General features: G+C 40.6%; 1 protein-coding gene and 1 long non-coding RNA gene across 5 annotated transcripts in view; one reads left to right on the top strand and one right to left on the bottom strand.

Moving 5' to 3' along the window:
- The window catches only part of LOC140495726 (uncharacterized), a 28,061-nt gene extending 27,427 nt beyond the window's left edge, over window positions 1–634 (bottom strand). Inside the window, exon 1 of one of the 2 annotated variants that reach the window (XR_011964083.1) lies at window positions 551–634. This is a non-coding gene — a long non-coding RNA (uncharacterized lncRNA). The remainder of the gene's footprint in view (window positions 1–550) is intronic. The other variant, XR_011964086.1, reaches the window with a different exon arrangement.
- A 382-nt stretch (window positions 635–1,016) lies between these two features.
- Window positions 1,017–20,358, top strand: LOC140495725 (POU domain, class 3, transcription factor 4-like). 3 transcript variants are annotated; one of them, XM_072594755.1, is made up of 4 exons: window positions 1,017–3,940; window positions 7,814–8,135; window positions 10,850–11,010; window positions 19,682–20,358. In XM_072594755.1, the coding sequence occupies exon 1, from the start codon at window positions 1,020–1,022 to the stop codon at window positions 2,241–2,243; it is 1,224 nt and encodes a 407-aa protein (XP_072450856.1). In that variant the 5' UTR covers window positions 1,017–1,019; the 3' UTR covers window positions 2,244–3,940; window positions 7,814–8,135; window positions 10,850–11,010; window positions 19,682–20,358. The 3 variants fall into 3 exon arrangements, with proteins under 3 accessions (XP_072450856.1, XP_072450857.1, XP_072450858.1); XM_072594756.1 differs by lacking the exon at window positions 19,682–20,358 and adding an exon at window positions 13,360–13,669; XM_072594757.1 differs by lacking the exon at window positions 19,682–20,358 and having other exon boundaries at window positions 1,017–2,724; window positions 10,850–11,406.
- The last annotated feature ends 7,569 nt before the right edge of the window (window positions 20,359–27,927 follow it).

Here is a 27,927-nt window from a genome sequence, read left to right on the forward strand (position 1 = left end):
TGCAGGTCAGGTCTCCGCTGTTGGCTGCGGGGATCAATTTGGGAGGCGCGGTTTCTCAAAAGTGGTTTTGCTGAACGGGATAACAGCTCTTTGCCAAGGAAGTCTGTATCTTGTTTTATTGTTTCGTTGTGAAAGGTCAGGATGGGGACGGGGAAAGGAGAGGTCGGACGGAGCTGTGGGGGGGGGGGGGGGGGAGCGTGCTGGGGGAAGAGCAGGGGAGTCCTCTCGGGTCGATGCAAAGTTCTGAGCGAACTCGCCAGATGAAGGGGCAGGCGCCCCTCACTCCATCAGAAGGGGTGGCAGACAGCAAGACAATGTGAACCTGTCAGTTGTCCTGCAGGGGGATGACGGGGTGGGTGGCTGGGGGAATCCAATGGGATTTGTTGACTTTCTCATTGGATGGACACATTGGATGGGAGTCTGGAAGGAGAAGGGGGTGTAGGCGGGGGGGGGGGGCGTGGGGGGGGGGGGAGGGAAACACCACCAACCCCCCAACCCCTCCCCTGACAAAAAAAAACACACAACAATTTGGAATGGGAGATCCACTCACCGGAGAGGCGCGATTGGCCGTGAACGTGAGTTGTCACTCATACTTGAAATTTTGGCATCTTGTTTGTGTGTGTGTGTGTGTGTGTGTGTGTGTGTCGGCGTGGTTCGCTATTGGTGCAGGGGGCTGCTTGTCATTTGATCATCCTGAACTCAACCACACGCCCCTCCACACCCCTAATCCCCCGCCCCCCCAAAAAAATCCCAAAACAACTCAGTAGTTGCCCTTTTCCCTCCCCTCCTGTCCTCTGTGTGTGTGAGAGAGAGAGAGAGAGAGAGAAAGAGAAAGTGTCTGCGCTTTTGTTGTCAGAGGCTGTTGCTGCTGTTGGGAGGCAGGCTCTTATTACCGAAGGTGGGCGGGTGGGGGGGGGGGGGGGAAGGGAGGGAAGGGGGGGAGGGAAAGGGGGGGGAGGAGGAGGAGGGGAGGGAGGGGAGGTGGGGTGGGGGGGGGGGGGAAGCAGAGAGAGAGACCCATGGCCACCGCAGCCTCCAATCTGTACCTGGCGAGCAGCGCTAGCAGCACTAGTAGCAGGAGCGGGATGCTAACATCGCACTCCATCGTCCACAGCGAGTCGCCCTCCGGGATGCAAGCGGCGGCGGCTGCGGCGGCGGCAGCGGCAGCGGCAGCGGCAGCCGCCACCTTCCGGAGCCACCCTTCCAAGCTGCTGGCCGGGGACTACCTGCCGGCGCTGGCAGCGGGCAACGGGCACCCCCTGTCGCACCAGTGGGTGACGGCTCTGCCCGAGGGCAGCGGCCCGTGGACGGCGGCGGCCATCCCCGCCGCCCCGCTGCCTCAGCAGGACTCCAAACCGGGCAGGGATGAGTTAGCGTCCCACCACCACCACCCCCACCACCAGCAGCAGCAGCCGCACCATCACCATCACCCCCACCACCCCCACCACCAGCAGCACCAGCAGCAGCACCAGCAGCAGCAGCAGAGTCAGCACCACTCGCCGCACTGGAGCGGCGGAGGCAGCGGCGGAGGCGGGGCACCGCCGCATCTCTACCCGCAGACCGCCGCCTTTCAGGTCAACGGCTTGCTGGAGCACATGAGCCCGCCGCAGGGCCCGGGGCAAGGCCCGGGGCTGCACCCGGGGCTGAGGGAGGGCTCCGAGGCCGAGCTGAGCCAAGGCGCCCGCGGCTGCCTGGAGCCGCACTCGGACGAGGAGACGCCGACCTCGGACGAGCTGGAGCAGTTCGCCAAGCAGTTCAAGCAGCGGCGGATCAAGCTGGGCTTCACCCAGGCGGACGTGGGCCTGGCGCTGGGCACCCTGTACGGCAACGTGTTCTCGCAGACCACCATCTGCAGGTTCGAGGCGCTGCAGCTCAGCTTCAAGAACATGTGCAAGCTCAAGCCCCTGCTCAACAAGTGGCTGGAGGAGGCCGACTCGAGCACCGGCAGCCCCACCAGCATCGACAAAATCGCCGCCCAGGGCAGGAAGCGCAAGAAGCGGACCTCCATCGAGGTGAGCGTCAAGGGAGCCCTGGAGACCCACTTCCTCAAGTGCCCCAAGCCGGCCGCCCAGGAGATCTCCAGCCTGGCCGACAGCCTCCAGCTGGAGAAGGAGGTGGTCAGGGTCTGGTTCTGCAACCGGCGGCAGAAGGAGAAGAGGATGACACCGCCCGGACTCCATCAGCAAGACGAGATATTCGTCCACAGTATGGACTCAGAGACCCCGAGCCACCGCGACCTTTAACCGCCTTCCCTGCTCCGCTCAGCGCTGGCTGGGGGACTCACTTGAACCGAGAATGGGAGAAGGGAGATCTCTCACACCACCCAGCCCACCCCCAATACACAACTTTTATATCCCCTCTTCAACCCCCACCCCAACTTAAATTATATATTGGACCGCCGCAACCAGGGTGAAGGTAGGACGTTTGACCAAACAAAAGAACCCCCACCCCCGAAAAAAAAGTTGTACATCTTAAACAACGGAAGTCTGCAAGCGGGCCATGCCTCTCTCCAACTGATGTCGTCTTTGGACCATTCCCCACCGCCCCGTGCTGAAAGAAATAGAGAAAGCGTCGAGGGGTCTTTCCACAATTGTGGTTCATTGTTTTTGTTTTCCTGTTCTGCCCACCCCTCTCCCCCCACCCCCTCCCCCGGAAAAATAAAGGATTGCAGACCGACTGTGTGCCTAACACCTATCAGCGCCTTGGTTCTCTCGGCTATATCAGGTGAATCTGTTGCTATCGCTGGCGTGTTTGCCCCTTTCCCCCTCTCTCTCTCTCTCTACCTCCCTCCCCACAACTTTTCATTTCCATTACTGGTTATAAAACAGCGGGAACCTGATATAAAAACGTGCAGTATTGTATTATCTGTTGGAGTGGACTTGTGGAAAATGCAACATAACAACACACGGTTAGGCCCCAGAATAGAGTTTGGCGACAGAACCGATTTAAACAAAAACACACACAAATCGAAACATTCGGGAGCTTATTTCCAAATGGCCCTAAAACGGCTCACGAGCCTTAGAATTGCCCTGGATTTGATTTCGGGGGAATTTCCGTGGTACTTCCGAATTCACCACAAACAAGAGACACATCACGTTTACCACTGCCGTGAAAACCGCTGGTAAAGAGGTAGAACTCCGGCAAATAGCGTTTTATTTTGTTCACACGCGTACCTGACTCTAAACAGACCCAGACATTTTGTCAGTTCAAACGCGCATTTCAGAGGAGTTTCAGAGTGAGTTTTCAAATGCTGTTTGTTACGAGTGGGGACTGGGGAGGTGGGAGGTCATAAAACTAAACTTTTTAAATTTAAGAAAAAGACGGATCAGCTGCTGGTCTGAAATATAAGATATTTTCTTTAAATGTTTCTTTTTTCAACGATTATATTTGGATTACTTATGGAGGCTGCGAACAGTAATTTATTTTCCTCAAATTTTGTATTATGTTTTTAAAAGACAGAATCACGGTTAAGAAAACAAGTAAAAAATGTTTGTTGGTTAATAAATTATATATTTGATGTCAGATTTGACTGTGACACGATTTGAGTTTGTGATTTGGTGACAAGACTTTCATTTTGGTGTACAAAGGAATCAAATCTGTTCAAATAAATTTGTTATTAAAATGATACTGTGTTTGCAGTTGTGTCTAGTCGCCCTCCACCCCCAACTAGCATCTTGGAGTAGGTCTGATAGGATCATGCACTTGGGGAAAATGATCGGGATCTCTTGTTTTGTTGTTGTTGGTTTAGACAGCTCTTGGAACAAAATCAGGATGTTAAATATCAGAAAACAGCATCGCGAGAGTGTGGGCTCAAGACACGGGCCATCCACCCGTGACAACCCCCAATGTCCCAAATGAGAATTTGTGGTAAAATTAATCTCCGTTCCGTTTAAAAAAAAACAAAGATATCCGTCCAAATTCAATTGCGTATAAATTGGAGGTGAGATACTGAGCGTTAACTGTAGCATTAAGTCTAATGTTCCAACTAATTCCTTTCTAATCAAATGGGGATACTTCTGCTGATTTACACGTGTGTATGTCTTTTGCTTTCTCTCTTGTTTAATGCTTATATATTTAGCATTGTGATTTGATTTTGCAGGTTGTGTTGTATTTTCCATGTGTCTTTTTCGCCTTTGTGTGTTTTTTTTTATTTGACGGCTTATTTGCATTTTGGCCTCTGACAAGAAATTGGCCTCCAATAATAAATTGAACAGTTTAGCCGAGTTCCACGCCGACCCTGCAACAGCCCCAAACGAATCTGTAAAAATGTTCTTTTTTTTTGCAGAAATCTATTTCGTTGAAGGGCTTGAGCTGGGGGAGCGGGGATGAGGAGATGTTGAATCTAATCCCCTAGAAAGCTTTGCATCCGCCCCCCCCCCCTCCCCCGTTTACATCATCCCTGATTTCTCTTTGGCCGTTCGACTCTGCCGTGACTAAATCCATACATCTGTTCTTAAACGTTTTGGGTCAAGCCGTGGGTGAAATTGTGCAGAAAATATCGGCTGTCTTGTGAATATTTACTTGTTTTCTCATTGAAAATCCAAAAGAAGAACGTAGGGGGAAATAACTAATCAGAGAAATGGTTAACAAGAGGGCGACCTATCCCTTTCCACCAACGGGTGTAGCGCTGTTGTCGACCAAGCTCAATACACAATGGAATTTAATTCTTAGATGCGGCTTTCGGGTTGAATTCAAACTTTATTCGCTGTCTTTCATTGACAGATCTCCAGAACAGCCTAAAGGACTAGGCTTTTTTTTATTTTCCCGAAGTAATTAGATTACCTCGAATTCAGAAGGGATGAATATACTGTAATCATTAATACCATTATTATAAAGATCGCCTCTTGGGCAATGCAGGAACCGCACTCGTCAATATGTAGCAATGGCGAAATTAAAACAATAGATTTTTTAAAAAAACTAACGGGATGCCCCGGGATTTCAAACAAAACGCCCAGTTCAGAATCCGAATCCAGATTGATCGGTACGAAACATAAATTTCAAACGTAGGCTCGTGTTCGGAGATGGGCGAGAGTGCCCATTGTGCAAAGTGTCGGTGGAAAGAACAATAATTACTGTATTTTTGTTCACCTTCTCTTTGGAAACATGGCTTTGTGTGATTCACCTGAATTTACACCCATTTCAAAATACGAATTATCCCATTAGACAGAGAGAGAGAGAGAGACAAGCGCTCAATGCACGGCCGAGTTAACAAATTACAAGTAATTCCTGCCTTGCCCACCCTTATTGTAGGTTTCTGTATTAAACAAAATAATGACATATATTCGGGGTTGCAAGGGACTAAAAGTTTTGCACGTGTAAGGTGTGGGTACTCAGGTTGTAGTTGGGCACACTGGGAGTTGGCACATCAATTTGTCTATAGGCAGCTTTCTGTTTTAAAACACCCTGAGACCAGGATGGTGTATGTAGACAACACATTGCCTTCAATGCACTGATGTATGCAAATCGTTATCAGTCCCAGTTGCGTTGCTTATATAATCAGTATTGATGCCATCAATCCCCAATTTATGCCAATCTGGATTTACACAAGCATTTTGATTCATCCCGAGTTTTTTTTAAATTACCAGTTGTTTAATTCACGGATATGCAAAATAAGGGAGGGGGTAACTGCTGTTCAATTATTGTTTGTGGGTAGGTAGTATTTAAGTATCGAAAGAAGTGGGTGTCTTACTGGTGAAATCTAATCTAAAAAAACATTTGTGTTTAGTTGTATGCTCATCTGTCTGGTCCCTATGATATTGGTATCCCTCCTGTGTCAGACTGGCCAGTTTCTGGTTTGTGTTTTACTGTAAATCCAAACGCCTGGGCTAGTTTATCCAGCACGGACTGAAATATTGGCAGGGATTACCCGAATAATTCACATATGAGGGATTTTACCACCTCTTTTGCACAATAGGCACAGGCAACAGAATGAACATAAAAACGCGTGCAGACCTGAAAGAAATTTTGAAAAGACCAACATATTTCAATAAGGCAAAATCATCAGTTGGACTGCGATTTGTTTTGCTAGCAGATTGCTTACTGAATGATTTGTGAATTTGACAAGTCTGATTGGAGAAGAAATATGTTACAGCGTTAGCAGGGCTCTCCCTCCCCAGCACCCCTTCCGTGTTCATTGGTCCCTTTTAATTGTTTTCTTTTAAGAACGGGTTTTGTCCGTTCGATTACTCGTTAAGCTAAAAATTCACGAAATGTATTGCTCGAGCGCCTAGACTACCTCAATCTCCCCCACTTTTTTTCTGCCCTGCCCAACCTTTTATCCCAAAATATGGCTAAGTAGGTTACTGTATTGTTAATTGCAAAACGCCTTTACTTTTGCTACTTTCCACATTATTAGAGCTACATAATCAGTACAACCGTCTCTGTCTCGATTGTATGAAGATGGGGGGTGGGAGAAGATTAAAGGATCTGAGTTAATGTTTGAACTTCGGCTTCCAGAGGTTAACATAGCGAAATTCCTATTTAGTCATTGTGGGATTTCAACTTGATGCTGGAAAGTGTGGCTCGAAGCCCCCCGAGCTGACATTTGGATGGAGAAAAGTCAAAGACGTTTGGAATATGGAAAGTTGTTATTAAGCAGTAGATGCAGAGAAGTCCTAACGGATTTGAAAAGGAGTTTCAGTCTTTATAAACATGTGTGTGTGTGTGTGTGTGTGTGTGTGTACATGAAAGGGGCAAATTACAATAGTTTTGCTCCAAAGAAATGCACTGCAGTGCCAAGTTTTTTTGTAGCTGTTGGAAAAATCCAGCCTGAAGCTTTCCACTTTATGCGCCACCAGGGGATGGAACTTCTCCCGAGTATAGTGTATTCTGGGTATGACGACATCACTGAGGACTGCTTGTGCTCTGTAAAGTTGCTCCACAATTTTCCACAGGACTCTGGCTCCTAAATAAAGCAGACCTTTGCTGGGAGGCCGACATTCTGCTGAAAGTCGAGGAGCCCAGGTACACAGAAATGTATTCCAGAACGGAGCCACCAAAGGCTCCCCCTGCTGGGGAGATTGCAAGGTGATCAAACGTTGTCATTCACCACGAGTTTGGAACTCTTTGGGACTTAAACTCCTCCAGCCCATTATTTGATCCCGGGGAACATAAGTAGGAAATATGAATTTTTTTTTAAACTCACGTCACTTTATGCCGATAAAATTGTTGAGAGGTAGAATTTCAACGACTTTTTCCATAAGTGAAAATTATTAAATTAATTAAGGAGTGTGACTATTATACTAAACGCTGGTTCTGGAAGGTTCCTTTAGCAAGAACTTTACACTTCAATACAAACTCTTTCAGGTAACGGGGAACTCCTGCTCTAACTTTAAAGGTTTTAAAACACTTCGTTTTTTTTCAGAATTGAACTTGATCTATTAGATTCTCTGCAGAGAAAGAAAGAGAAAATTGATTTGCCTTTAAAATAGTACCTTTTACAATCTCGAGATATTTCAAAGTGGAGTATCAATTAATTGTAGGTATTTTTGTAATGTAGAAACTATGTATCGGATGACAGAATGGTTTCTAGAAAGGTTCCAGGTAATAGTCTTCTCAAATTTTGTGGATTAAAAACATACCTGTATTTGGATTTATATCTAATATGGTCAAGTTGTGTTTATCCAATTTAGTGCCTTTTAACAAGCAGTTTTGTTCAAACATAGTCGGTGCATGTGTTGGTTATAATGAGTGTCGCATTTTCGAAAAAAATGAATACCAAACAGATACAGACTTTACAAATATAATTCATGCAGTATTGCACATCTCATTTCGACTAATTTCTCCACTTTTTTTGATATGGACATTATGAAAGTGTTTCATTGATTTTGCGGAAGTTGGGTGGTTGAACACAACTGGCTAACGGCGCCAATCAGTGACGGGAGTTGGACCTGGATCTATTCTGATCTACACAGACAAATTGAACACTCCATTTGGTTTACTCAAGCTTCGAGCAACGTTTGATTTCCATCCGGATACTGCTCCACTTTGCTGGAGGAAATGCTGTAAACATTCTAAACGCTGGGAAACCATCCACATGAAATGCTCGCTCTGTTTCTGTCTCCACGGATGCTGCCTCACTTGCTAAGTGTTTGATGACACTCTAACAGAGAACGAGGAAAGTCCCCTGAAGAAAGGTACCAACAGATTAACAAGGTTTCCCCCCTCATTAGATGCTGTGAATTTCAAACACTTTATGTTTTACTTTCACACTTCCAATATCCTGAATATTTTCCTTTGTCTTCAGTTTTCTAGGTCCCTTTAATGTTATTAGTGATAGTTATGGGTGAGGTTCTTGTTATAACTGTAATCATAAAAATACATTGGAAGCATATATTATTTGCATTTTCAAGAACAGGGGGTTGAACCGTCAGGTGACTGGTTAAGGAAAGGCAGGTGAAAAGCTAATATCCCTAAAACTGGTGCAAAATCAGGTTTTGGCCGGTTGATCCCAGAACTGAATTAAAAGACAATGTGCTGTCGCTCATTGACTGGGTATGTCACTATGACCTGGTGCCGTGTGTGATCACCTAGTCAGGCCTCTTCATTTAGAAGTAGCTCTCATTTAAAGATGCAAAAATTGATTGAGTTTCTCTAAAGGCAAAAGAAAACAGATGTTAAAAGCATCACTATTTAATTTTGTTCCAGTTTCCTTCACCATAATCATCGATAACACTGAAAGAATTAACAAGATTACTAAAGCTGACTGTGCCAACTTCTGTTTCATCTGGCAATTACTTTCTTGTAGAATTTTGCAAATTTTGGAACTAGAGTGGCGTTCACACCAGTTACTATACAATCATATTTTCCATTAGCTGCTTTTGATTTGATTTGAATTCGCAAAATATTCGTGTCAGATCTCCAGAGACTGGCTGCTTTTGCACACATGAGGGCAGTGAAGAAAAGTGCCAGGGCCTGGATTTTTGTAAACGTAGTCTGTGCAAATAGAATTCTCAGTCCCCTCATCATGGAAAGAATTGAATTAGCAAAAAATTGCTAACAAACCTCTCAAGAGTCTTTGCATGTATAACATTTTCATATGCAAATATCCATGTAACATTTCAGGAAAATAAAATCACTGGTGTTGTTGTGGGATGCACATTCTACAACCTGCATCATCTCCCTATTATAAATTCAAGAGTTTTAAACCATTTCATCATTAATTTTCTTTAATATTGAACTAGACTATGAGATTCTCTGTGGAGAGAAAAAAAAAGACTAAATTAACTTGCCTTTAAATAGTACCATTTACAATCTTGGGATATCCCAAAATGGTGTATCAATTAATTGCAGGCATTATTTTAATGTCGAAACTGTTTTATATCAGATGGTAGAATGGTTTCCATAAAGGTTCCATATAATACTCTTACCAAAATTTGTGGACTGAAACATAACTGTAAATCTTTGGATACATATCTAATGTGGTCACAGATGTTATTGCTGAATTGGCTTCTGTTCTGAAAGCTAAATATATGTTGGATTGAAGAGCAAGTTGTAAAATTATGGAAACATTTGGCATCATATGCAAATATAACTTTAGAATATATCAATGGACCGAGCAGTTAATTGTTGAGTTTAAGAATATTCATTATTTTCACAAAACTGATATAAATGTATAACACTGACAATGAAGTTTTAAGTAATTGTTGGCAGTAACCTCATGCTGTAATAAGATGTTCTCGGCTAGTGTACAACTAAAAGAACAAAGTATTTCCTGTGCAGTTCACTTGTTATTGCTCTGGAATGGTACACTTGATAGCAAGAAAACATATTTATCAAAAGCATATTGTTCATGAAAAGTTTAAAAATATAGAACAAATGAAACGACTTAAATTGCCAAAATGTTCACTTTTAGAACCACAGATGTCCCAGGATAAGAAATCTAATAGAATTCCAACATTTTGTTTACATGAAAGCACAACAAATGTATAAAAGTTAAATGCTCGTATTTTTCAGTGCCAATTTTTCCAAATATATGAAAGTGAGGAGAGGAGTATCTTAAAAATAAATTATCCTTTCAGAGCTTAAAGTAAGAATGACAGTGTTTCAGTATATAGTTCACATAACAAGCATCAAATACATTTTTCTTTCAATTGATGTGAGCTGAATCCTCCTATGTTGAAAGACTTTGAGCAACTGGATGGAATTAAACATTGCCCTTTCTGAACATTGCATTAAGCCTCAAAATGCCAACCCCCAACAATTATTCATTCAAATTTGTTATTCAGGTATACAAAGAATGCATTTAGGAAATGTTTATCTGATAACAAATTCTTATTCCATAAACTAATAAGATTGAGCATGTTTTTCTTATATTAAGTCCCTGATTATGCAAAATATATAATGAAAGATCCTACATGAGAAGTCAAATCTTTCAAACTTTTGACAAAAGTTTGGTTGAAGTATCACAAATCTGTAGGGCAGTTAGTTGTATTAATTGCAAAAATGCCAAATTATTGTACAGTTAGGGACATAAGGACTGAAAAATTGAAGGATCGAAATCAGTTGATTTGTATTTTTGATTTGGTATGTAACAATATATACAAGATTGAATGCAATGGCAATTTTGTTTTATATTTATAAACATCACGGTCATTTTGCTTTATAAACCTACTCTAATTTACTCCGACACAATAAAAAGCACAATTATGCTTTCCATAACAAATGTACATAAAGGCTACATTAGTGTTTATTTAGATGATTATTTTACAAAAAGCACATTAAAAATTATAATTGGGGTTAATTCAATGACCTTTTACTATAGTGAGCCATTCATGTTTGTTCATTTTCTTTTACTATTTAATGCCTTTTATACCAGAATTGCACTGCTGGCTGTTGGTTTTTTTTTCAGATGGAGTGATTGAAAACTGTCTACTAAAACATCAAGGAAAGTAAATGGCCTACGTACAGCTTAGAGAAACAGAAGCAAACGCAGAGTTGGGGAAAAAAATACAGACAGCAGAAGTGGCCTTTCAACGTATCCTGCAATATAATTAGAGCCCATCCTCATTAGTGAGTATACATGAAGGGAATTTCATAGAAAGAAGAGAGTGGCCTGGTCACACTAAAAATGAAAATATAATGTTGAATTATGTCTGACCAGAAGGTTTCTTTTTGTCCCCTATTCATGTTTTTATCCCAGTGAAATGTGCATTTTCATCATGATTCTTAATCTCTGGATTTGCGTCACATTCTTTGTTCTAATTTTCCTCCCAAAGAGGCAGTAAACAATGCCTGTTTTTTTTTGTTTCTACGGGTGTAAGCAGAATCCTCCTATATTTCAAGACGTTGATCAACTGGGTTAACTTAAACCATATACCAGTATCTAATAAACAAAAGATTAAACAGGAAATTGTATTTCATGAATTTCAGCACAGTGTTTGCCTCACTCAAATGAAATAACTTGCATTTTTACACTGGATTCATTCCATGCAAAGAAAGATATTTTGCACAAAAAGGATTATGATTTTAAAACCAACATCACTGTGTGTCATGGCTTCATTAGAAAATCCCTTTGAAATTCCATACATAAAAGAAATGGACTTGAAAGAGGATTGGTAACATGTTCAAAATAATTTAAATTGATCAATAGATTTTTATTCAGTGAGGGTATCAAGGAATATGGAGCTCAGACATGTTCAGATCACTGATTATTGAAGTGATTGCCACAACAGGCTCAATGAATAGCCATTCCCTGTCTCAGTGTTCTTCACGTGTGTGTGTGTGTGTGTGTGTGTGTGTGTGTGTGTGTGTGTGTGTGTGTGTGTGTGTGTGTGTTCATGATTTTATCTGCCTGAAGGGCTGAATCTTGTTCACAAATCTTGTATTACTCAACACAGTAACTTTGTCATATTACCTGGACAATATTATTTATTGTAAGTGAAGAAACTTGCAAACAATTACAAAATGTAGCATGAGTCTAAGGTTTGTCTAAGTGCAGCTCTAATATGATTGTTAACAAGCTAACAGTTTCTAATGATGACTTATAGAAAGGTTGCCCTTAAACAAGTTCGCACTTTTCTCAACAAACAGACACAAAGTAAGGCACTGATCGCAAAAGGCTAGTTATTCAAGAATAGGCAAAAAACCTTTCAAGATTACAGATATTATAAGTAATGCTGACACAACTAAAGCAGATGCAGAAGAGCTTTTTAAAAATGAAGGCTTTTATCAAAAGCACCTTCATCATAGTGGACCTTATTAACAGCATTTCCCTAACAAGGTTGAAAATGAACATCCAAAAATATCTATTAAGCACATTTTTTTCTTCAGCAGAAAAAGCTCTCATACATCTATATATCATGCCTATTAGGCCATAAAGGTCCTTGCCATCAGTGCCAAGTAATTTATTTAACTGAGTCTAGTAGTTCAATAATAATTATACCCAACCAGTAATCAAGAGAAATGAACCTGCATTCACGTGTACATCTTATCATAGCAGCTTAGGTATTTGAAATCACTTTTTTAAACAAATTGGAACAAAAATAATTGGTATCTGTAAATCTGACCATGAAGTTGTCAGACTATTGTAAAAAGAAAATCAACTTGGTGACCAATTATTTTCATGGTAGCAAACCTACTTGTCTTTCCCTAGTTTGGACATATATGTCTCTAGTCCCATACAAGTTGGTTGACTCTTAACTCTCCTCTGAATTGGGAACTGACATAACAGCCAATTGTATCAAACTGTTATTGCAAACCTTCAGTGTTGTGCCCATTACAACTTCATAGCCATCCAAGGACAAGAAATAAATACCAACATTATCAGCAGTGCCCTCATTCTGAGAAAATGATTCCTTTTTTCAAAAAAGTACCTCTTAAATTAATTTTCAGTTAATAACTAAAATATAGGAGTAAGATAATTTGCAACCCATAAATAAAAATCACATTTATAACTCACAAGTTTCAAAGATGTACATTGCTGTAATATCATTAACACAATTCTCAAGCTATTCATTAGAAAAGAATTTGAGGCTATGTCAATCTGATGTTTTTGAATTTGTGAATGCCTCATATATAAGAGCCAAAGGAAACACAATTGTTTTATGTTATAAGATTTGATTATCATAATGGGAAACAATTGAATGATTACATAAAGCACACTAAAGACCTTGAGAAATTAGACTATTGAAATCATTCTGCTGTTTTTTCCTTATGTGGAGGTTCCATGAACAAAAGAATTATCACAAGCTACTCACTTGCCAAGACTTGTATTAAACCTTAAATATTCCTCATTAAATTCTAACACAGATTCACCCTTTCTATTTACATTCCATTGCTACAAAAGGTAATATTTAGGAATAAATTTGTAATATTCGACATTGTATGCATTTTATTAATGTATTGCCATTCTTTTAAAAGCATTGATGAAAAGGCATTTCAAATTGGTGACCAAAATTACTAAAAATCAGCGTTAGTATGATTCTGAATGAAGATGTGGAAGGTCAGGCTGGTCTCATCATTGCTCCAACAAGCTTTTATGTGGCCAAAGAAATGAGAAAAAAAAAGCAGGATTATGCACAAATGATGGCATTTGTTCTGTACTTCTTGCTTCAGCTTCCTGTTTCACTCTGAATATTATTCAGCGCCAACAATTCCTGAATATAATTTGTACAAATTCTGCCTAAGAGTTGGTATCATTCCCAATTCATGGTGACATTTCTGGAGACAATTAAAAACCTTGCAAAGCACAAAAGCGTTTTACGCAGCTCTTGTAGCCATGTTGTTATGTTGTTTATTCAAAATGAGTCATACGTATAAAGAATTTAGCCAGCTATATCAATCCTTGGCTATTAAAAATGTTTGTACAGTAATAACATGATAATTACACATATTTACTACACAACTATTAGAATATCATTTCAGCCCTTCTTTTTTGCATAGTAATTTACCACTACCATTGTAAATTAAGCAATCGGATGAAATAAAGCATATAATAGAATAAATGTAGAATAAATGAAATAGCTTAACAGTGGGAAATAGCCCACTTGGTCTTTGTGAAAAAAAGCATGGTTTAGCTTGCAGTCAATTTGAATGCAGGAAAATTAAAAACAATGTAATGCCAATGTAAACCTCAAGGACAGAGGTCTGTGTTTTGGTGAAATAATCCAATAAAAATATATAGTGAATAAATAGACAGATAAATAAATAAATCAGTACCAGACTTTAGAAGTAAGCAACATAAAGCCGTGGTTAAATACATTCCAACATTTGCAAAATGTCAAAGTTTCAAAACATGTGTAAAGAACCTTACAAGGTTGGTACACACACACAGATGATCAAATAACGGTCAATGTCGAATGGACAAGGACTCAGGCAAAGTCAAAAACAATTACTATTATCTGCAGAAATAAGAGTGACTATAATTTACAGCCTTATCACTGGAAATGTAGAGGGCATCACCGATTCTAAAGTTATTATTAATTATTAATAATAAACAAACATATATTCATTTGAATTTAGGGACATACCTTTTGTATCTGCTGCTATTGCATTCAACTTAAATAATTAATCCCCCATAATGTGCACAAGCATAATATGCATGTCAATAATAATTTCACAACCAATATGGTCTGATATTGCCCATCTGTATTTAGTCCAGTTAAATGGATATATCGTAAATAGCAGGCTTTATAGAAATGCTCTCAGATAATTGAGAGCTTAAAATCTTATGTTCATACTTTGCAAACTGCAGCCTGGCTTCCTTTGTATCTCTGTCGATGACTTTTTGAAGAAAATATCACAGAGGCATATAGGGAGGAAGTAAATGAAAACAAGGAAGAATCAGCAGAAGATGATGTGATATCCTATAGCACTTGATTTCCAACAAATACACAGCATAATGTCATCATTAAGAGGGAAGACAGGAGGAGGTTGCACTACTTTCTGACTGTACACTTTGAACTGTCTTAAAATTTTCTAGGCACTAAATGTGATTTGTTGCCATAAGATACAAGGGAGGCAGTAGTGTGCTAGTAATGTCACTGGATGAGGCCTGGGGTACCATTCAGGGACATAAATTTGAATTCCACCATAGCAGATGATGAAATTTGAATTCAATAAAATATGGAATTCAAAGTTGGTTAATTGGTGACTGTGGATTAATTGTCATAGAAAACAATCTGGCTCATTAGTGATCTTCAAGCAATAAACTCTGCCATCTTTACCTGGTCTGGTCTATGTGTGACTCCAAACCCAATGTGGCTGACTCTAAAGGGCTAGAGGCAAGTAGGATTAGGCCACAAATGCCAACTTGCAGGCGATAACAATATCCCATGCATGAATTTTAAAAAATACTAATAGCTACATCGTGAGATTACAACTTTGGCTCAGCCTGTATAAATCGGGTATTACATTTAGCTATTTCTAGAGATGAAAGGTTTGTCTTATGAGGAAAGACTGAGCGAGAGTTTAGAAGGAGATCTAATTGAGATACCTAAAATGCAAAAGCGGATTGACAATGTAGATGTAGGGCAAATGTTTTTCCTTGTGGGGGCAATCTAGAATGAGAGGAGATAGTTTTAGGCCTGTGGGTGGCAGATTTAAAACAGAGATGAGGAGGAATTACTTCAGTGAAAGCGTTGCGAATATGTGGAATTCACTATCCCTGAGTGCAGTGGATACTGGGATATTGATTAAATCTAAACATGAGGTAACCAGATATTTAATGACCAACAGGTTGAAGGATTATTGGGAGCAGGCAGGAAACCAGAGTTGAGGCTAAGAAGAAATTAACTTTGATTGTATTAAAATGACGGAGCAGGATCAAGGGATTGAATGGCCTATTTCTGTCCCTAACTTTTAATGTTTTTATTTCATTAACCTACTGATTGCATTAATACTAACCCATTCTCAACCTGTAGCCTTTCAGGAGTCAAACCTAAGGCAATCAATCTGCTGGTACTGAAATTATTAGAGAAGCCTTAAAAGCCCCTGAATTTGGTGTAATTATTCTGTGACATCTCCTCTCGAGGTTGGTCATGAAATAGCAATTAATTTAATTTCATAATCATAAACAATAATGAAGTTAATAACTTCTGTTAATTTTGGTCCAATTTATAGCACGGGGTTGGTGTTTATATTCCATATAACCAGCATCCCACACTACTTCATATAATGCTAACGGAATATCCTTCTATTCCTTTCTCCCTCATGTGCTTAGTTTCCAGTGAAAAGGAATCTAAAATATTCACATTAATCACTTTATGTAGTCACAAATTCAATATTCTAGCCATTTTCTGGGAAGACAGGATTATTCTGAATTATTTATTGGATTTATTAGTGACTATGCTCTTAAATGACCATTGGTGTTAGACTCCACACAAGTGGGCACATCTTCTCTCTATCTACATTCTGAAAGACTGTCATAATTTTGGAAATCTCTGTTAGCCCATGGTTAATCTGACCCAGACCTCAACTCCTTTTTTGTGCCAGCCATCAACTTATAAATAATTTTGCAATATCAATATACATCTTCTTGAAAAACTTTCAGTGATCTTGCCTCCACAACTCTCTGGGGTAGAGAACGCCAGGTATTAATTAGCCTCTGGAAGAAGAAATTGCTTTTCATTTCAGTTTTAAAGGAGTGGAAACATCTTCACAACATCTAACCTGTTAAGTCCCCTCAGAATCTTATATATTTCAATAATATCACCCCTCATACTTCTCAACTCAAATGAATAAATGACTAGCCTGTTTAACTATTCTTGATATGTCAACCCATTATTCCCAGGCAGCAGCCTGTTGAATCTCTTATGAACTGCCTTCAATGTCATTGTATCCTTTCTTAAATTCCATACACAGTACTCCAAGTGTGGCCTCATCAACATCGGGTACAGTTGTGACAAGTTATTCCCATTTTTGAACTTCTATCCCTTAGCAATTCAAACCAAAATTCCATTTGCCTTCTTAATTAAATAAAACCATCCCTCTTATTAAACCTTGCTCATCTGTTATGTTAGGGATGTTTACAGTGTGCTCCATTCTGAAGAGTGAGGCAAAATACTGGTTTAAGTTATTTGTCATGACCCGGTTTCTGATTATTAATTTCCCAGTTTGACCTCTAATGGTCCTATACTCACTTTAGCTACACTTGCTTTTTCTATTTATACTTTTTCCGTTCCACTTTACTTTCATAATTATTTTTTTTCTCTCTTTATTAGCTTTCTAGTCATTCACTACTGGTTCCTAAAAAGAATTCCCGATCCTCTGCCTTGTCACTAGGTTTTTTCCTTTGTCTTAGTTTTTGAGTGGATACTGTCCATGACAGTCTTTGTTAACCCACACTCACACACATTGACATACACACACTCTCTCACAGACACTCATATCCCCTGCATACACACACACACACGCACATACACACACACATAATGATTTGGAGATGCTGGTGTTGGGCTGGGGTGTACAAAGTTAAAAATCACACAACACCAGGTTATAGTCCAACAGGTTTAATTGGAAGCACACTAGCTTTCGGAGCGACGCTCCTTCATCAGGTGATAGTGGAGTGCTCGATCGTAACACAGAATTTATAGCAAAAATTTGCAGTGTGATGTAACTGAAATTATACATTGAAAAATTGATTGTCTGTTAGAATACAGTGGTAGTTTCACTACAGTGATAGTACATCACACTGCAAATTTTTGCTATAAATTCTGTGTTACGATCGAGCCCTCCACTATCACCTGAGAAAGGAGTGTCACTCCGAAAGCTAGTGAGCTTCCAATTAAACCTGTTGGACTATAACCTGGTATTATGTGATTTTTAACTTTGTACACACAGAATAAGTTTGTGGGGTGAATTTGTTCTTGTAGAATCCATGTAAGATTCAGTAAATCCCTTTTTTAGATTAGAATCAGTCTAAACATTGGGGCACAGACAGCCTCACACAGGGCACCTCACACCTTCAATGTATTATCTCGGCTGACATGGCACCTATTGTTAAAGTTCACTTGAGAATGTAACTTTAACAAAGTTCTGAAATTTGCATATGAAAGAACTGAAACCAACATACCCATTCTAAAAGATGAGAGACTTAACAAACAATCCAGGTCTTTTTCATCATTGTAAGCTTTTGCTATAAATTCTGTACCCTACAATCTTATACCTGTGCCCTACAATGTTATACTCCACAACCACCTGATAAAGGAGCAGTGCTCCGAAAGCTTCCAAGTAAACCTGTTGGACCATAGCCTGGTGTTGTGTGATTTTTAGCTTCATTAACTACCAATGGTTCATCCTTCTTATCAAGCCCATTATTTGGCCAGTATAAATTTTTGCTGAGTGTTATGAAATATCTTCTTAAATACACCGATCTTCTGCTTAGCCTATTTTCTCAGCCTGCTCTCCAACATTTTCTTTGTAAGTCTGTAACTATCCTTGTTTTAGTTGAGGACATTGGTTGGAAATATGAGTTGCAGTATCTCCAACTGAATTTGAAATTCTGCCATGTTCTTATTGCTACTCCCTAGAGGAACCTTTTCAACAATATCATTTGTTACCCTACCTCATTACACATTATCAGGTATAAAATGGCCTACTCCCAGGCTGTTGTGCAATGCACCAACCTAAGAAACAAACTTGATCCACTCTACAAATTTGTCTTCCATGTTATCCTTGCTGATCTGATTAGTCCAGTCAAATTAATGACAAATTGTACTGCATTTCTCACCAGTATCTGTTAATTTCCAATTTATATTTTGTCCTACATTGAGGCAACTTTTTAGCAGTCTATAGATGACTTCCATCCATGACTTCTTTCCCTTGCAATTCCTTACGTCATGATCTATTGCTCACTTTTCACTCTTCAACATGGCACTAATCCCATCCTTTCTTAACAAGACTACCTCACCTTTTCCTTTTTTGGATCTTCTTCAGGAATATTAAATACCCTTGAGGATTGAGTTCATAGGTTTGGTCATCCTGTAACCACATATCGGTAATAGCTATCAAATCATCTTCGTTTATCTCTATTTGTGCTGGGAACCCACCTATGTTGTTCCAAATGATGCCTGCATTCAGATAAAAAGCTTTCACTTTTTGCTATTATTACTTATTCTGATTTTAATTTCTTCTGTATTCTTCTGCATATATTTTCTATTCCTTCCTGTCACCGTTAGATTATCATTCACCTCTTTGCTATCCTGCACCTTTGCTCTCGTGTATCTTTTTGATTTTTCAAACAACCCTTCAATTGAACTCTCGCTCCAACTAATTAGTTGAAAGAGTTATCCATAACCCGTGCTATATGATTCACCAGGACACTGGTCCCAGCATGGTTCAAATGAATCCTGTCCCAGTGGAACAACTCTCACCTTCTTCGACACTGATGCCACTCTACTATAAATTCTCACACACCAATCTTTTCTTATCTTATATGCTCTATGCCAATTTGTACATGACGCAGGTAATAACTTTGAGGTTTTTTTTGTGGTTCTGTTTTTTAGTTTAGTTCTGAACTGCTCATAATCTCTTCGGAGAACTTCTTTCCTACTTCTGTCTATGTCATTGGCACATGGACCACGAGAACTGGATCATTTCCCTCCCACTCTATGTTCCTCATCAGCCAAGAAGAGTTGTCCATAAACTTGACACCAAGTAGACAACATAACCTTTGAAGCTCTGTTTTTGTTACTGCAGAGAATGATATTTATTCCCCTAAACTTTTTACATTTCCTCTTTCCAGTTCCAGTTCAATGGCACTCTGCATCACAGCGCTGTGGACAGTTCGATTCTTCTCTCTGCTGTTGGTGCCGTCCTCCACAATCAAGAATCTCATACCTATTGAAAAGGGCACTGGCTGATGCTGCTCCAAAGTGAAGTTCTGAATCCCCATACCTGCCTCACACAATGTCCATCTGCTGACCATGAACCAAGTTTGATGCAATTAATCTAAGGGGGTGTGACTACCTCCTAAAAGACAGTCACCTGTCCTGACATATCTCAGCATCTGCAGCTCATACTCCAGCCCATCAACTTGGAGCGAAAGTTTCTCGAGCAGCCAAGAATGCTGCAGATGTGATCATTATGGATCTAGCAGCGTTCACCAGTGCTCACACACTACAGCTGGAAGCCATCATCTACCCAGCCACCACAATTGTATTTAATTAATTAACCTGGAATTTAAATATTTATTTTTTAACTGTAATAACATACCATGATTTAAACTACTTGGCCAATCAAATGAGACATGGTAATAATACTCACCTATCACCTACCTATTTTCCTCTGATACTCCAGTTTGGTTCTGACAGGCAGAAACAGGTTGAAGGGGCTGTCCATCTTTGGTTTGGTCTCCTGCCACCACTGCACTTCTCACAGCAGGTCTGTACTTCACTTAATAAAGCTGCTGTCCTCACTCTCTCACATTATTTGAGAAGTTCTTGATCCTGGTCCATCTCCTGCAGTTTATGAAGCTGCTGTATCCATCCCCACACTGTTTCAGAAGCATACGGTTCTCCTCTGTCTTGCTCCTTTAGGTGATGATGACTGTCTCTGGGTCGTCCTTTCTCTCTGTCTCGCATTAGACTTACACTCTCAGTGCTGATGTGGAGTTGCTGGTGTTGGACTGGGGTGTACAAAGTTAAAAATCACACAACACCAGGTTATAGTCCAACAGGTTTAATTGGAAGCACACTAGTTTTCGGAATGCCGCTCTTGATGAACCATCTGAAAGGCTAGTGTGCTTCCAATTAAACCTGTTGGACTATAACCTGGTGTTGTGATTTTTAACTCTCAGTGCTGTTTGCAAACATTGCTTTTTTTAGAATCCCTACAGTGTGGAAACAGGCCATTTGGCCCAATAAGACCACACCGACCCTCCGAAGAGTAACCCACCCAGACACGTTCCCCTACCCTATATTTACCCCTGACTAATGCACCTAACCTACACATCCCTGAATACTATGGGCAATTTAGCACGGCCAATTCACCGAACTTGCACATCTTTGAACTGTAGGAGGAAACCGGAGTACCCGGAGGAAACCCAAGTCAAGGGCCGAATGTGCAAACGCCACACAGATTTCACCTGAGGCTGGAATTGAACCTAGGTCCCTGGTGCTGTGAAGCAGCAATGCTAGCCACTGAGCCACCGTGCTACCCCTTTTACTTATTCACATCTCATTTCCTCAATGCCATAATTTAAAAACAAATAATGCCTATCAATATTTGGTGGCAATTCTGTTGATTTCTTGTGAAGAATGAAAATATCCTTTAATTGTGGGTTCAAAATCAATCACCATTCCTTTCGACTTGAAAATCCTACAACCCTTTTAAGAGTTTGATTTATATTGAGTTCAGTCCAATTAACCAATTAGCACCTTGTTAACTCAGTGCCACAACAAAGCTATTAGCTATTTACGTTCTGTGACAAATCATATCATTACATGCAATGTCCCACATTTCCAGTTTCCACACATCTGGGCTGCACCTTTATCCTCTGAATCTTCAATTTCGTACAGCATGGGCAAGACTTTGATTTGCTACACAGTACACAAACATAGTTGGGGAGCACGCAACTTCCATTCAGATCATGCATTTCATTTCCTTTAAATCAATAAAATAGTACACTATAGTCAGTGCAGGTAGTTTTAAAATATTGCTCATTGCTTAAAAATTGTACATCCGTCATATTAACTTGTAAGGAATCTCAATACTTCTGTGAATCCTTTCTACCACAACTCATTAATGGTGATTCTATGACTAAGCAGCTGTCTGATAGAGTCAAGAGTGTGGTGCTAGAAAAGCACAGCAAGTCAGGCAGCATTGGAGGAGCAGGAATACAGGTGTTTCAGGCAAAAGCCTGTCATCAGCATTCGTCGGTTTTCCTGCTCCTCAAATGCTGCCTGACCTGCTGGGCTTCTCCAGCACCACACTCTTGACTCTAACCTCCAGCATCTGCAATACTAACTTTCGCCTAATTATCTGATAGAGAGGAGATGCTTAAAACTAATTTGAATGTGTCTTACATATAGACATTTCATGCAAAACATCTTAGTGAGTTGCAGTGCGAGGAAGATTGAACTCTCAAGAAATTCAGTAAGGGCTGAATTTTATCAGAAAAACAGCAAAGTGACAATTTTGGAGAGTTCTGTGGAGGGTTTCTGTTCACGAGCCCAAGATGGTTTTCTCATGCTATTCTCTGCAGTTCACCTCATTAGCTGTGCACCACACCCATATGCTCCAGCCGTGCTATCTTTGGCTCAGCAGTGGCAGAAGTACTCTCAACTGCCAGGACCTCCTGGGACTCCTGGGCTCCAGCTCCATTTTGAAAGCCCAGCCATTCGCCAACTGGAGAAATATTAACCAGGATCTGCCAATCACAGCGTGTGCAAAGGGTTGGTTAGCTCAGTTGGCTGGCTGGTTTGCTTTGCAAAGTGGTGCCAACTGCATGGTTTCAATTTTCTCACCAGCTGAGGTTACTATGAAGGCCTCTCCATCTCAATCTCTCTCCTCATCCGAAGCATGGTGATCCTTATGTTAATCTGTGAGCGTTCTCTCTGGTGAGAGTGTGGTCTTATGGTCCCTTTAGCTCTATGGTGACTTTCCCATAACTGGGAGGGAAACAAAAAAAAGTACTCCTTCTGAGGGCATATCTGTGGCACTAATGACACCTCAATGCAAATATAAGTTCACATTCAAAAATGTGCTGCTGTTTTACATTGTCACCTGTCCGATCGACTGTCATTGTAACAAGACAATGACAAGCTACAAGAATCAAGCCACTCATCCCTAGTGTAACTTCAACTTAAAACCCTGCATAAGGAAGTGCTACTTCTTCCCTAATGCTCAGTCAAAATATAACTTTTTCTTCTTGGTCAAAGTGGGAGCATTATGTACTGGAAAGTCTTTAAGTGGTTGAAAACATTTGCTTTTATTCAGCAACAGGCAAAAACAAAACAAAGGACAAAGAAAAGCTGCATTTGTGTCTGTGAGCAGTCAAGGATCATGTGCTTTATGAGTAACAATAAATGTACAGTCAATGAGTGATCACTGCACACAGCTCACATCTATTGGAACCCAGTGACAATGATAGATTATCTGGCTTGTTTCACTTGATGCTGCTGCAGAAGGTGATGTTCCTCCTTCTCAATGTTCTCACTTTCCATCTCAGCTGCTCTCTCCCAGCTCTTCAGCATCAACCACATTCCCTCTTTGCCTGCTTCAGTTATGCAGAAACACAGGATGTGTGGTTATGTTTTAGCTACACTGTAAGGTCTCCCTAATAATCAGAACCTTAATTTCAGGAGGTCTATCATCTTTTCCGTGATGGCCATTGGTAGAAAATAAGCTGGCCTCACTCAGAGGACCGCCTACTGAAACATCAACTGTAGTCACAGAGAATAGCCCTTGTCTCACAGTTACCACCCTATATAAGGCATCCACCCTTTGAATCAAAGCAGGAACATGACAGTTCTCAAGGATCTAGGCATCAAAGGTGTGATACCAATGATTTTTTTTAGTTTCCCTACAGTATGGAAACAGGCCCTTCAGCCCAAAGAGTAACCCACCCAGACCCATTTCCCTCTGACTAATGCGCCTAGCACTATGGGCAATTTAGCATGGCCAATTCACAGACCTGCACATCTTTGGACTGTGGGAGGAAACCAGAGCACCCGGAGGAAACTCACGCAGACACGGGGAGAATGTGCAAACTCCACACAGACAGTCACCCGAGGCTGGAATCGAACCTGGGATCCTGGTGCTGTGAGGCAGCAGTGCTAAGTACTGAGCCACCGTGCCACCCTCAACATTGATGTAATGGAATGCTTTTCTGTTGGTGAAGTCAATGCCTTGGGACCCTGCAACCACACGGGCTTAATGTGGATTTCACCAGTTTCCTCATTTCCCCTGCCCCCACCTTATCCCAGTTCCAAGCCTCCAACTCAGCATCGCCCTCTTTAGCAGTCCATCGTTTTTCCCATCTATCCTCCCACCCTCCTTTCTGACCTATCACCTTCTCCCCCACCTTCATCTACCTATTGCACTCCTAGCTACGTTCCCCTCAACTCCACCCCCCTCCCATTTATCTCTCAGCAACCCCCGTCCACGGCCTGCAAGCCTCATACCTGATGAAGGCCTTATGCCTGAAGTGTTGATTCTCCTGCTGCTCTGATGCTGCCTGACCTGCTGTGCTTTTCCAGTGCTACATTCTCAACTCTGATCTCCAGCATCTGCAATCCTCACTTCCTCCCTGTTGGTCAACTGCATTAAGCTATGGGTTTACAAAGCCACATATGACAGCATTCTTCTGTAGTGTCCTTTTAGTATGTAGTGTTCTGCACCTGGGTGAATCCAATTATGCTGGTAAAGCTACTGCCAGGGGCTGCAGCACTGACATGATCATGGGGAAACTGCCTGAAGTGGTGTGATCTGGCAGAAATTACATCAGCAACAGCCTTTTTACATCTGTGCTTTGACGATTGAGGGATCCCACCCAGGTCCCATAGGATTCTTGGAAGCAGCAGCTTGCATTAAAGTTTACCACAGGTCTCACCTTAACTGCATCTTGAATAGATAGCCAGCACTCCTTCATATTGTAAACCTTGCTCCAGGTAGTTGGCAAAGTTTAGAGACAGTGTCCTGGTACACCTACAGTCTGTCATGGCATTGTATCTGATTCATCTGGAGGAAATGACATCAAAGACTCTAAGCCTCCTGTATTTCCTGTGCATTCTGACGGGACCTCCAGCTGCGACCTCTTCAGCCACCAGGTCCTGGGTTTATTGGTGCATCTGCTCCTGTTCCAGGTCTCTGCCCTCTGTAACACTGTGGCCACAGCAACAATGATGCTGTGAAATTGGTGACAGTTTCAAGGATCCTGTTTTGAGGGAATAAATGTGCCAGGGCAGTCAGTATTCAGAGCGCACACAAATTATAGCCTAGCATAGTCCGAGACAATGGGACAAGGCGGATTCCAATCAACAGGCAGTAGAATTCCTCTGCTTGGACCATTGAAATCGGGGTGTTCTTCTGACATATGTGTCACAAGCCATGATGTGCACATACAGTGGGAGATTGTAAGTGCTGAATAATTCCTTTTACCACATTGCCCCTGCCCCATTCTCCACACCAACAAGTAAAGGTAGCATTTCATATAAGTGCATGTTGCCATATATTTCAAAGGTGAGAGGAAATCCACTCTATGTCCATGGGCAGCCTGTGAGTCTTTGGGTTGTCTTTGTGAATTGTGACCCACCTGTCATTATTTTTCCTTTGCAGAGATGATCATGATCAATCTACAATGACAAATGACACAGCTAAGATTCCTTGTGACCAGTCTTTGTACACCACAGACATTTCACATATACCAAGATTACAAATGTCTTCAACCTCCATTGTGGCAGTGCCTGATTAATGCAATTGCCCCCTGAAGGGCTTTATATCACTCACAGTTATACTCCACATGCTCAGACAGGGAAAAAAAACACTTATGCTGCCCATTCTTGGTGTGCTCACAGCCATTTTCCAGCTTCAATGCACATTTATGAATCATATAAGTAAGGAAGGCATCATAGTTCACACTTGGGACAGAAAGTCACAGGATCAGTCCTCTGCCAGAATCGCTAAAGAAGATAGATTATATGACTGTATATGTCCTTCAGTTTGTTGACCAATGGTGCGTGCAAGTTGGCCGTGACATTTCTGACAATACAGCAACAACTACATGTTGAAACAATACCTATAATTCAAAAGTTCTTATTTGACCCTGAAGCAATCTGAAATGGCCTGAGCTTGTGAAAGACACTATATAAATGTAAGGTTAGAATGGTTGTCCATGGTCAATCTTAAGAATAAGTCTTGAACTTTCTCCAGTGATTGAGAGACCAGGGTACAAAATTATCTCTACATTTGGAACTAGTTGATACTTAATGAAAATACAATTGCTACCTTCCAATCTATGCATCTGTAATGGTATTTTATGTGCTGTAAATGATGTATGGTAACATTGGCATTATTCTTTTTGATAGATGCAGTTTAGCAGAATTAAGCTATTATGCCCCATTATGTTTAATTCAGCAGAAAATTTTGGGGTAAAGAATACTTTTGACTTAACCACTATTATTGGAAATAGAGGGAAAGTCACGAGTAAACTATTGTAATTACCCTCATTACAATTCTTAGATCAGCTATAAAACTAGATAGCAAACCATTCCTTTCAATTCGAGATTGATGCCCAATTTAGTGCTTTTACCACAAATATCGAATGCAGACAAATGTTGATGTGAACAATCTTTATATCTTCTATAGTTAGAACTGGGGGCAATTTGAGCTAGCCCTCTGTCCTATTGTGTACACTATTGTCTTAATAACTTTAAAGAAAATTGTTTCTTAGTTTTATCCAAACTTCTTCTTATTAAACATTTGACTGCTTTCAGAATGTGTGAACTTGGAAAATTATGTATGTGCCTTTGCTTAAAAGAGATTGATAGAGATCTCCACTGAATTTTAAAATGCATTGAACTGTCTATATTTGGTTTGAAGCCATATGAGAACTGGAGATCATTTTTCACCTTGCTGATAGTAGCCTGACATGGAGCAAGCTCTACAGAAGCTGAACAAGGCAATGTGAGATATGGTTCAATAGCTTCTCAGTGCAAAAGAACACTAGCAACAGTTCACCTGTTTCTTTATCTTTGAGTGAATCTAAATTGTGTTTTTAATGCATATTCAGGCATGAGTGCATTTTTGTGCTGTCACAAATGCAAGTTGTGTAAAGATAAATTTCACTGTGTGTTAAATAATCTTGGCTATTGCATTGGCTTATGGTGCCAATCAGTGCTTTTTGAAAAAAAAAGGCATCGACCCAGGTATCCAGTGCAATTTTTATAGTACTGATCATTTATCATATTAAATACGAGGGAAAGAAGCTTTAGAACTGTGTGTCCTCTCCATACAGAACAGGAACAATGCAAACAGAATGAAAGAACATTGCAAATTGAACAGAAAGTTGCCAGTGCTGATCAGCATGGGGAAGAACTGAAGACTGTACTTGGATGTAAATATTTCACTTGTTCTATTGGTTTAAAAAGTTGAATTAAAGATATTTCAACAAAATTTACCACTAGTTTGAGATGATCATCAAGTTTTACTGAGTTAGTAGATATATTTCTTCAATGTCACTGTTAAAGACTTGTTTAACAGACATTATAACTTAAAGACACAGCTTTTAGTATTGCTGGTCCTCACTGTAAAACTCCAAGAATGCACTAACCAACATACAGTTTAGTAAAATATTTATGTCTGTGTATATGTCTTACTCCTAACAAATCAGGAGTGCAGGTTTAAGCCTCTGTGTCAGGGATGTTTTCTTAAACAGGTCACTGTTTGAGTTTATTGCATGTCTAATGTAATATAAATATAGTCCCTTCCTATATGTAATCAATCACGCTACATACCATTGTCACTTTTAAGAATGTAGTTGCATTTCTTTCTATTGGTAATAGAACTTCTCCCACAACTTTCTCATATTGTTGAAGACAGGTCCTTGCATGTCAAAACTTCACATTGCAGATCTTGATATGATGGCCAGTACTTCAAAAATATTAGCATTTGTCTGGCCAACAACCCCTGTCATTTTGGATTTAATAGTAACATGGATGTCTAAGTGATAGGATCATCAGGCATAGATAGAGTGGGTAGCCAGAGACTTTTTTCCCAGGGCAGAAATGGTTATCATGAGGGGGCATAATCTTAAGGTGATCGGAGGAAGGTTTAGGGGAGATGTCAGAGGTAGCTTCTTTACACAGAGAGTGGTGGGTGCATGGAATACACTGCCAGCAGTGGTAGTAAAGTCCGATACATTAGGGACATTTAACTGACTTTTGGATAAGCACATGGATGGTAGTAAAATGAAAGATACGTAGGTTAGTTTGATCTTAGAGTAGGATAAAAGGTCAGCACAACATCAAGGGCCAAAGGGCCCGTACTGTG

The sequence above is a fragment of the Chiloscyllium punctatum genome, chromosome 25, assembly GCF_047496795.1.
Source record: "Chiloscyllium punctatum isolate Juve2018m chromosome 25, sChiPun1.3, whole genome shotgun sequence".
Taxonomy (NCBI): Eukaryota; Metazoa; Chordata; class Chondrichthyes; order Orectolobiformes; family Hemiscylliidae; genus Chiloscyllium; species Chiloscyllium punctatum.